Here is a 12,140-nt window from a genome sequence, read left to right on the forward strand (position 1 = left end):
GACCTCAGATGCTCAGAGCATCAGTTACTGTACTGATGAAGATGCTGTAGCTCCAGCCACAGCCCCTAAAGCCACTTCTGCAGTTATGCGCCGGACCTAGGACCCAAGTAATGCGGCCACCCCACACTCAGCCCGTCACAGCAGAGACCCAGCTTCCCAAGCCAGAGCCGCGCCCGACTCCTCCGTACGCCTGGCGGGGCCACCCATCTTCCAGGCACCAAGCCTCGGATTTCCTGCCACTTCTGGCTTCTTTCCTGGATAATAATAATATTCAAAACCATAATAGCACAGTAACATTTATTAAGCCCCATTCTGAGCCAGTCACTGTTCAAAGCATTTTATTTTTATTAACTTGTTTATACATGTTGCTATTCCTATACTATTATTACCTACACTATTATTTCTCTTCTCTTGTTATGCCCATTCTCCACAGAAGACAACTGAGGCACAGAGAGTTGAAGTGACTTGTCTGAGGCCCGTGAGAGATGAGCTGGCAGGGAACCCCACCCCCGCCCCCACCCCCGCCCCGGGGAGCCTGCCCTTTCAGCTGGAATGTTCGTTAATATGACCGCCACACTTCCTCCCGCACCTAGCCCTCCACGGCCGCTCTGCCACGACCACCACCATGATTCAGGCCCTCTCTGCTTGGTTGCACTGTTTCATTGTCCACCAACCAGTGTCCCCTTCTCCAGCCTCTTGTCTGTTAATTCCCCCTATGCTTTGTCTAACGCATAGCTCTGCTCAGTAATCCTCAGCGGTTTCCCAGGAAAAAAATGACACAAACCTCCTGGCCACTCTCCCTCATTATCTGCGTGGCCCAGCCTGTCAGTTCAGCCCCAGCTCCCTCTATTCACCGATATCTGCTGCCCCAAAGAGGATGACTCTTCACTCCCTACCCCGCCCTTTACAGCCCTGAGCCTTTACTCTTCCCATCACCCCCTAAAGCCCAGCTCCTGGGCCCTTGCCTCCTGACTGCCAAGGACCTGGCAGAGGGACAGGGGTCCTTCTGGAGCCTCCACAGGGCAGTTTAGTCAGCACTGCTGCTCCTAACTGTGTCTGGATCCTAGTTTTTGTTTGTGATACAGGCCCAGCTCTGACCTTGGCTCCCGAAGTGAATCCAATCCTTGGTCCAATTCTCCCGGGATGGGAGACGGAGGCTAACAGTATAACCCTCGGAGTCTGAAGACCCCGATTTGAATCCCAGCTCGACTGCCTCTTAGCAATGGGACCTGACTTCTCATAGTCGCTGTCTCTAAGCAAGTGGTAATGACACCCCTGTGCAAGGCCCATCGCGAGGCGGTGAGGAGGTGCTACACGGAAAAGTGCCAAGCCCAGCGCTGATGCTACATATTACCATTCAAGACAAGTGACAGATACACAGATGGTCCCCAAGGAAGAGGCGCTCTACATCAGGGCTGTTCTGGTTCTGCTACATGATACGTAACTTACCCACTGTACAGTCTACAGGGTACTTACTCGGTTCTCTCTGTGTTTCTGCCACATTTCAGACAACCTACAAATGAAGGAATTTTCAACTCAGTTAAAGGACTGAAAAGCAAAGCTGAAATCTGCAGTTACAGCCTGCCTGATGGGAGACCTAAATCTGGAACACTCTAAACCACACCTGTCAAGTTGGTCTTCCTGCTCTTCCAAATGCATAAGTTAAACTAACTACAAAGGGGGTCCAAAGAGGTGTTCCAAAACTGCTCATCAGATGACAGAAGAAGAAAACCAAACACTGCTAACAACAATGGCTATTTCTACAGCAGCTCATGCATAAGGCTAAAGATGTAGGGCAGGCTCGGATGGCGTGGGCCAGCACTGCCCAGGAATATATGAGCCACAGGGGTAATTTAACAATTTTAGCAGTCACCTCACAAAGGAAAAAGAACTGGGTGAAATTCATTTTCAAAATGTTTTAATTTTGAAATTAATTTTAATGTTTAATTTTGACACTTTAATAATTTTCAAAATATTTTATTTAGTAAGCCCAATGTGTCAAAAATACTATCATTTTAACATGCAATCAAAATAAACATTACTGGGCGCCTGGGTGGCTCAGTTGGTTGAGCGACTGCCTTTGGCTCAGGTCATGATCCTGGAGTCCCTGGATCGAGTCCTGCATTGGGTTCCCTGCTCGGTGGGGAGTCTGCTTCTCCCTCTGACCCTCCCCCCTCTCAGGTGCTCTCTCTCTCTCTTTCTCGCTCTCTCAAATAAATAAATAAAATATTAACAAAAAAACAAACATTACTAATGAGATATTTTGCAGCCCTTTTCAAGTACTAAGTCTTATAAATCCAGCGTGTAATTTCTATTTCAGCACATCTGTTTGGACCCCCACGTTTCAAGGGTTCAACGGCCGCAGGTGGCTCATGGCTACCATTTTGGACAGCGCCGTTTTGGACATTAAGATATGGCTTCCACACACGTACCCACCAGTGTCCTCCCATAAAAGGTATCGGCCCTTGTCCGGAGCCAGACTAGCGGTCCAGCAGCCTAGTCCGCAGGCTCAACTGAACTTACCCCGGTGTCTGTCAACTACAACTCACCGCCGCAGCTGCTTACGTTCCCCTGTCCCCCTCAGGAGGCTCCGTGCCAAATGCCTCACCCTTTCCCAAGTTACGGCTTTACGATTGTGAAGCTGGCTGAAGTAATTTTTTTCAAGACAATTTTTTTTTCAAGTTATACAGAGCTACCGGTACTGCCCATGGGAGTAACTTTCTCTCCACTGAGTGAACTTCTTTTTTTTAAAACCTAAATCAACCGACTGTTTTGGAATTATATGGGCACTCAGTACCACCTTTTTTTTGGTTCAGGTATTCTGGTGACAGACCCACAAGAACTCTGAGTGGAAAATGATTTTGGTTTCTGGGGACCAATCTGTTAGGGAGACGATTAACAATGATGCTGCTATTTGGGGATTAAAAATAATTTTTTACAAGAACATTTGGGCTCCCCCAATATTTTACTCATTGGTAATGAAGCCTCAAAACTTTCTTCAGCTGATTTTTCTATCTTATTTAGAGGAGAGTCAATGGACTTGTAATCTACTACCTAGGGATCTTTGTGGTCTTTGCAACCTATAATACGGACGCAGTATCCCTGGGACGCCATATTCTAGTGGCAATGCGCAAACAGTAGTCTAGGACAGCAAAGACGGAACTTTCTGCGATGATGGAATTCTTCTCTATCTGGTCCGTCCCATTACGGTAGCCGCTGGCTCTCTGTGGCTACCGAGCACTCCGTATGTGGATAGTTCAAATGAAGAAAGAAATTTTAAATTAAATTTAATGAATTTGATTTTATATTTAAACCACTCCACGTGGCCAGTGCCTACGGTACTGAGCAGTGTAGGTCTAGGGAACCCGAAATCTAAGTTGGTCCAAGACGTGAATGTGAAATGACATGGGTCCTACACAGCATCACGTGGCTGAAAGCTGACTCTTATGCATTCCCTGTGGCAGTGACAAATCAGTCTTGCAAAGAGCCCTCTGGAGAAAGCGGATATGGAGAGTGTCGGGGCTGCAAGAACATCTGGTCTTCACATTTACAGCCTGGATCCTGGTCTGTGTCCCCTGGGGCTTGAGGAGGGGCTTGTTGTTGCCAGGAAAGAACAGGATGGGGGACAGGTTACCTGTTCTCCAGGGCACATGGGCTGCCTTCCAAGGCTGGCCCACATCTCTAAGAAAGCAAGGATGGCTCAGGAAGGCAGTGCAGGTAATACCAGTCATTATGACCCACTCCAAGTCACCAAACCCCAACAACAGCTGCCTTTTCCCCGGGACGTCCTTTTGGGCTAGAAGACATGGAAAGTACGGCTCTGGCAGCCAAGAGCAAGAGGTCTTTTGCAAAATCTAGCTTGGAGACCAGAGATATAATATCTGCTGAAGCAGACCACAAGTAGAAGGAGGCTGGGGAACAGCCGGCTGTGTTTTCACATCTGTAAAGCCCCCTATGGCCTAAGGATTCCTTTCGCCCTCAAGATCATGCAAAATCTTGGCAAACCTGGCAGACCCAGCAACCTCGGACAACAAGGAACACAAAATGAAACAAAAGGCTTGCTTTTCTTCCAAATGCTTAAAATTTCAAACTTTGCTTTAGTCTCTAAACTATTAATTTTCTAGCCTTTGAAAACCCAATTCGAGTTTGAAAACTTATTTTTTTGAAACATACCTTTTCTAAACAGCAAAAAAAATGCCACTCCTGCTACGAGGACTACTGCTGGTATAATCACAAAATTGTGCCTTGACTGACCTGTAAAGAAAAAAAAAAAAAAAAAAGGAAGCCGGTGAGAAAGAAAGAAATAGCCAGACTGATCAAAACAGAGATCCAGGTGACTCTCCTTATTTGCAGATTCCATATCTGCAATCTACCTATTTGCTAAAATGTATGTGTCCTCCCCACATCAATGCTCACAGCACATTCATGGTCCCTGGAGGACATGTGCAGCAGGATGGTGAGAAATCTGATTGCTAGGTGCGCACATCCCCGGCTGAGGCCAAACAAGGCAACGCTCTTGTTCTTGAGTCCTCTCCTCTAATGTAAGCAAGTGTCCTGTTCCTGGTCTGTTTACTGCCACACTTTTGTCCCTTTTTGTGGGCTATTTCGTTGTCTAAAATAGCCCCGAACACAGTGCCAAAATGCTGTGTAGCGTTCCTAAGTGCGAGAAGGCTGGGATGTGCCTTTCAGAGAAAATATATGTGTTAGATATGCTTCATCTAGGCGTAAGCCATGGCGCTGTTGGCCGGGAGTCCAATGTTCATGAATCAACAATACATATATAATAAGGAGTCTTTAAATAGAAACACACACAAAGCAAGGTTATTTATTGATTTCTTGCCAAAATGTGACCAGAAGCTTGCAGGAGCCTACACCCTGCATTTCCCAGAAGCAACATTCAGTATTCACTAATTCCGCATTCACGGTGACTTTATGACACACGACTACCACAAATCAAGAGAACCGACTTTATAAATTTATAAATATTTATAAATATTTATTTATATTTATAAAAATAAATTTTATATTTATAAATATATTTATATATTTATAAATATAAATAAATATATTTATAAATAAATTTATTTATAAATACATTTATATTTATAATTTTATAAATTTATTTATATTTATAATTTTATAAATTTATAAATATAAATATATTTATTTATATTTATAAATATTTATTTATTTATATATATTTATAAACTTATTTATTTATATTTATTTATTTATATTTATAAATAAACTTGCCCGCACAAGGCTGATACATAGCAAGCCCAATGTTATTTATTAAAAGATGCAAATATTACACTAGAAGTGTCGTTCTCAGCTAGCCCACAGTACCTGTGGAAGCTGAACTTAGCAGCATGTGTCTGGTAGGGCAATTTGGCAGTAGCGTAACAAGTGCTCAGTACAAACGTCTGACATAAAGCAGCCAGACACTGTGCTAGGTGATACGCCCACAGTCTCACTGAACCATGACAACACTCAGAGAGTGCTTTAACCTCTTGGTGCCTCAGCTTCCTCAAGGGGTAACTGTAAATGGGATTGATAAATATGCCCATCTCACAGGGCAGTTGTGAGCATCAGTTAACACCCCCTTGAGAACAGCTATTAGCTACCACCATCAAGCTATTGCGGAGATACCATCGGTATCTCTACTAACATCCTTTGACCCCACAAGTCCATTTCTAAGATGTTAACCTACAGAAACCACCAGTGACGTGCCCTTCCCCTCCCTCCAAAAAAGGCACAAAGATATTTACCGCAGCTTTCCTGACAATATCAAAAAAGCTAAAACAACCCACGTGTCCTCAACGGAAAAGTAAGACATGTTTATAAGGTGGACTCCATCCAGCTACTAAAAATACAAAGGCAGAATACTTAAGCATATGGCAAATGATCAAAATGCACTGCTAAGGGAAGGATGGGGTCACCAACGGCAAACACCGAGGGTTAAAAGAAAAGGGAGAGGCTGGGGAGGGGAGAGAGAAAGTGAATGAACAAATGAGAATGAGAATGTGAACACACACCCTTTCCTCTTATTCGGAACACAGGTGGGTTAGGACAAACAGAAAGTCACCCACCTGTATGATCTGAGAAGCCCCTGGCCAGAAACTGCTAGTTAGCTCCCTGTAACGCCCCCTATCCATTCACCCCTCTTTAGCAACAGAATTCAGATTTTCAGCTGGGCATACTGTCACTCCACTCAAAGATTAATTCCTCAGCCTTTCTTGCAGCTAGGTTTGACCACGTGACTAAGTGTTGGGCACTGAGCTGAAGGAAGGGTTGTGTGGGGTTTCTCCAAAGTCTCCCTTTTCTGGATCCTCCTGCCTGAAATAGTGGGGAAGGCGGGAGGAACCGGGCTGCTGCTGGGTCTCTGACAGCTTCATCAAGCAGCAGTACACCTAGCACTGCCTACCTGGGAGATATACAGATAGACAGTTAAGGTGAAAGAAGTCATCTACATTTTTACGCCACCGATATTGAAAAAAAAAGGAAAAAAAATTTTTTTTAAATAGCTGAATCTAACAGTACTTGATCCAGTCCCTTCCAAAAACCTTTCTCCCAGGGACGATGCCAGATGCTGCCACCACTCTGGGAGGGCAGATGGTCAGGGGAGATGACAATGACAGTAATACAAATTCTTCAGTTTACTCCTTTTCTCTTCCCCTGGCTCCTGAGATGCCACCATGCTGGAGTTTTCTTCCTGCCTCCCTGGAGGTCCTTCTCAGTCTCCTCCGCGGGACGCTCATCCTCTCAACAGCCTCTAAATGCTGGAGTTCCCGAGACTCAGGCCCTGTCGTATCTGCTCACTAGGTGATCTCACCTAGTCCCACGGCTCTCAATGCCGACTATATGCTGATTCTGCCCACACTTACTTCTCCCGTGCTAACGACTCACCAGAGACATAGACTCGTAAATCAAAGCGCCTTACCTGACGTCTCCATTTGAAATCTAACGGGCATCTCAAACATGCCCCAAACCAAACTTCTTATATCCTCCACACACCTGCTTCTCTGCTTTCTAGTCTCAGTAAATGGTGACACTGTTCATCCAGTGGCTTGAGCCAGAAATCTGGGGGTCATTTGCACATTTCTTATTAGGGACCCTTCTCCCCCACTCAAACCATCAGGAATTCTTGGGGCTGTATTTTCAACATGTACCCTAACCTGAACCACTTCTCCCAATCTCTGCTGCTATCACGGTCTTCCGAGACACCATAACCTCTGGCTGAGACCCAGAGTTTCTAAATTGGGTGTATAAATCCCAGGGAGTACACGACATGACCAGTGAGGTGCAAAAAAGCAAGAAGCTCTACTTACATTTGCTACTTATATCAGTCTTTAAGTTTTTCCGATTTCCTCTATGTTTTAAAATGGTACAAGTTAGGGGCACTTGGGTGGCTCAGGCAATTAAGCATCCAACTCTTGGTTTTGGCTCAGGTCATCATCTCATGGGTCATGAGATGGAGCCCTGCACTGGGCTCTGCACTCAGTAGGGAGTCTGCTTGAGATGTCCTCTCTCCTTCTCCCTCTGCCCCTCCCCCAACTGGCACATGTCCTCTCGCTCTCTCTCTCAAATAAATAAATAAATCTTTAAAAATAAAATAAAATGGTACAAGTTATATTCATTGTGGTAGAAGCCTCTAGTGGTCCCCATACCCAATCTCCCCATTTTCCTTTGGTAATAGAACCCCTGTGTTTTAAGTAGGTGCATGGCCAGCCAGCTAAGGAGGACATTTCCCAGCCTCCCCCAGGGGCCATGGCCGTGAACTCAGTCTGGCCAAGTTGCTGGCACTGGAAGTGATGCATGCCACACTGGGTGGATCTTTAAAGGGAAGGACTGTGCTCTCTCCTCTCTCTTCCCACTTGCTTTGAGGGAAAAAGAGATATGAACCCCTGTTTGACTCCAGAGAGCACAATTTTTTTTTTAAGATTTTATTTATTTATTTGACAGAGAAAGACACAGCAAGAGCGGGAACACAAGCAGGAGGAGTGGGAGAGGGAGAAGCAGGCTTTCTGCTGAGCAGGGAGCCCGATGCAGGACCCCAGATATAGGTCTCCTATGTCAGCACGACTCTGGGATTTATTAATTTATTTTTAAAGATTTTATTTATTTATCTGACAGACAGAGCACGCACAGGTAGGTGGAGCAGCGGGCAGAGGCAGAAGGAGAAGCAGGCTCCCCGCTGAGTGGGGAGCCCGATGTGGGGCTCGATCCCAGGACCCCGGGATCACGACCTGAGATGAAGTTAAGACACTTAACCCACTGAGCCACCCAGTTGCCCCAGCGTCACTCCAGGATTTAGATGACCTAAGAACTACCTAGCAATGTTTCTCAAACTTTCAAAATCTACAATGCAATGTGAACTATTAGTTTGGGGGGGAAATGTAAAAGAAAGATGAATCACCATTATTGCATAACACAGAGAGTTTGTTTGCAAATTAACAATCTTTTATCATCAATGAGAGGGATGTGATCAAGACAATCTTTTCTCAAGGTATCTACAGGGAAGGGCATCTTATTTGGACACTCAATTCTAATGGTAAAGGTTAAATGAAAACCTATGCAAGGGCAAAATGCTGGAAAATCTCTTAAAATATTCCATATAAATCTATAGAGGATCCTCTTCAGAAATTATTTCCTTCAAACATCTGACTCTTGGGGCACAAGAAGCTTTTCAAGATTTCAACTTGCTCGTGCATTCTGCACACAATACCTTCTTTCTCTTGTTGGTTATGTGAATCACACACAGGCCAAAGCCAAAAAAAGCACACTGCTTTTGTTTCTTGTTCCCATGACAAGGCAACTATCTGCTAGCATGCAAACTGCACTTCCACACCTTGGATATGGTATACACCTTGGATGTTATGCAACACCCACTAAGTGGAATTAATAAAGAAGTGTTTGCTCCAAGCGTAACAATTGTCATTGACTTTGCAGCTGGCTTTCAAATCTTCTGGATAATTGTGTGACTTGCACGAAGGGTGCTGCCCTGAGTGGTACCTCTGTGCGTTTGGTCTTTTTTCTGCCTTTAGGGACCAAAACCATCAGTTAAGAACTGGAACTCATTTTGCACTTCATCTGGAAGTATTCGTTTGTTTTACCCAGAAGTCATACTGCTTAGTCTGAAAATGATAAAATGAACTTAAGGCCTCCATGTCATTATCTGAAAATTTTCAGGGTGACCAGGTGGCTCAGTCGGTTAAGCATCTGACTTTGATCTCAGCTCAGGTCTTGATCTCAGGGTGGTGAGTTCAAACCCCATGCTGGGCTCCACCCTGGGCATGGAACCTACTAAGAAAAGGAGAGAGGAGAGAGCAAAGAGGAAAAAGGAGAGAGGAGAAATGAAAGAAAGGGGACAGGAAAGAAAATTTTCAAAAAGGACAGTACATCGGAGACTCAGGGAGAAGGGCTCACTAACCAAATATAATTCAAGGTTTTTTATATTCATTATATTGACTAATTGCCTTTTTCTGTTTCAGTTGCTTGTTCAGAAAAAAACTGATTCACAGCATCACCCTATCGCTGCCCAAGGAGACTCAGAGTCTGTGTTTACCCTTGAGATCGGTTCACTATTTACAACTAGGACATTGTTCTGCACACTAAGGTGTTCACAATTTTCATCTCTTCTTTTATGTTCTAATGACCCACTTTCAGATTACTGATCCTTTTGTCTGTAAACTGGGAATCTAATCTAAAAAAAAAAACCCGATAATAAAAATCGCAAATTACAAAGGTACAGGATAGTTAAACAAAATAAAAGGACCACAGCCAAGACAGATTGTCAGGCTATTCATGGAATAGCCTATAGACAAATGTACCTAGTGCACGTTCTTGGAGCGCAAGTGCAGCCTTTAAGAACACAATGGTTATTAAGAACATTACAAAGTACTGTTGTGAATAGTTAGGGGCATGGGCTCCGGAGCCCGATGGCCTGACTTCAAAACCAGGCTCTGCCCCTTACTATCTGTTGACCTGAGGCAGTCAATCACACTAAACTCCCTGTGTCCAGGTTTCTCCCCATAATATAAAGATTGTAGTGACTAGTACCCAACTCATACAGTTGCGGGAAGACTGAATTACTTAACAAACGTATGAGAACGGTGCTTGACACAGAAAAGGCTAAGAAATGTTATGTGTATATCTGTAATGCAGTGTCTGTGAAAACCATACCTCATTTTACATTTCAGACTTGTGAAATGCAAGTCAGCATCTCTGGTTTGAAACTCCCGAACCACTCACGGTCTCTGGACCCCACCTATACAGAGTATCCCCGCCATGACACACTGGGCTGTTTACTCACTGTTTGGGACACAGGTTGCTAAAGCAAGCGATGATGTCTGTTTGGACAATGGGTTGCTAACAATACACTGTATTTCCTGTGAGAGATCATTTTTCTTCTTAATCAACACTTCAGACGGATCGGAGCTACTTTCACACGGTGTTGAAAAGCAATTCCATGAGTAGTTTAAAAATTCTGTGTGGTTGTAAGATTCCGGGATCCTGCAATGGACTGTAATGTCTTCAGCAGTCGAGGTGCAATTTAGTGTTGGAGATGGAAGAGGATCTGGATAAAAGAAATGTAGTATTTAGTACAGGAAAGAGTGACATTTAGGCTCATCGTCTACAAAGGTATGAAGAGCTCCCAACTTCCTTATGAGCTGGAAAAGACAAGCAGACCACCTCCTTGAGCACCCAGGGGAGAGAACTCTCTCTTCTTCTGGGTCAGATCTACCTGCTCAAGTTCAGAATATACGCAGGCACCAAATCCCTTATCCTCGATTCAGAAAGCCAAGAGTTTCCACAGGATAGCAACAAAGTCACTTAGCTCCAAATCCTCATCTGAGTTGACATGAGGATTTAACAGTTTTTATTTTTCTCACTTACCTCATTTTTATTTTTATTTCTTTATTTTTTAAGTAAGCTCTACACCCAACGTGGGGCTTGAACTCATGATCAAGAGTTGTGTGCTCGACTGACTGAGCCAGCCAGATGCTCCCTATTTTTCTCACTTACTTAAAATATTCATTATCCTCTTGTACTGAAAATATTCTCGTGCTTGAGTATAAGGTGGTTCCCCCAAAACTAAGTGGGCTGCTTCTTAACATATGTAGAGGAAATAGTTTATACTACCTTTCTGAAATCTAAAAATGTTGAATTCCAGAAGATATCTGACTTACAATGTTGGCAAAGGATGCGACAGAACCATGCCGAGAGCGGGTTCTGCTAATAGGCAGAGGAGGGGATGGCAGCTGTCACAGACCTGTCAGTCTAGAGGCCTCAGGCCCAGTCTTTCTCTCGCAAGTGCCCCCTATTGGCTACAGCAGCCTGAACCTGCAAGGACGGGTTAAGAACCACAATGCTAGTTTATCCCATTAGACATTCGTGCATTCGTTCACTCATATGCCTTTCTTGCATCTCTACTTTGCGTCAACAACTAACCATAAGACATTTGAGAAAACATGTACACATCTAGGGACTCTCCAGAAAATGGTCATGGTAGCATTTGGGTAATAAAATTTCAATGCTTTATGAACATCTACAAAAAAGCAAATTAAAGCAAAGTAACGTTCATCGAGATGCTATAATACTATGCTGCTATTTAAAACAATATTTCCTAAGGCAAAGGAATGCTTATAATCTAATTATTAATCTAAAATAATCTAAAAACTGAAAACATTCAACTCTTTCCCCCCATCTTCTCTAGACTTCTTTCGCACTCAGTTAAGTAACACACCTGGTTAGAGACCTGAGTCACCCATGACTTCCTTTTCTGCTTGGGACTTCTTCAGCTGTTAGGTTTAATCTAGTTCACATAACTTGTTACATGTTGCCTGAAAGCAAGCAATGGAAACCTGTCTCCAAATTAACTTGTAAGCAACAGACCAATAGCTTTCAAAAGAGTAAGGAGTTGCTCCTCTTGACTCAAAGTTAGCAAGCCCGGAACCCTCCTCTCTAAGCCTCCTCAGGTCCATCCTGCCTACCACACACCCACAGCAGCCCCAGGAAGCACCTCCCAGCAGCCCCGAGTTGCTCTGTGCACTTGAGAAATGGAATTGATGGTTCTAGATTCTGCCCGTACCTATGCCTGCCTCTGCAACTAAGCTGGGTGTTTCTCAGGGGCCTGAAAC

General features: G+C 44.1%; 1 protein-coding gene across 3 annotated transcripts in view; it reads right to left on the reverse strand.

Annotated features, from left to right (window-relative positions):
- CD58 (CD58 molecule) overlaps positions 1-12,140 on the reverse strand; it is a 45,627-nt gene that overhangs the window by 11,978 nt on the left and 21,509 nt on the right. For 2 of the 3 annotated variants that reach the window (XM_027598344.2, XM_027598338.2), the window contains exons 3-5: positions 10,313-10,576; positions 4,174-4,254; positions 1,477-1,513 (exon numbers count right to left, since the gene is read on the reverse strand). In XM_027598344.2, coding sequence (XP_027454145.1) covers positions 1,477-1,513; positions 4,174-4,254; positions 10,313-10,576 — 382 coding nt within the window. The remainder of the gene's footprint in view (positions 1-1,476; positions 1,514-4,173; positions 4,255-10,312; positions 10,577-12,140) is intronic. The other variant, XM_027598345.2, reaches the window with a different exon arrangement.

This window comes from Zalophus californianus, chromosome 4, assembly GCF_009762305.2.
Source record: "Zalophus californianus isolate mZalCal1 chromosome 4, mZalCal1.pri.v2, whole genome shotgun sequence".
NCBI classification, from domain to species: domain Eukaryota; kingdom Metazoa; phylum Chordata; class Mammalia; order Carnivora; family Otariidae; genus Zalophus; species Zalophus californianus.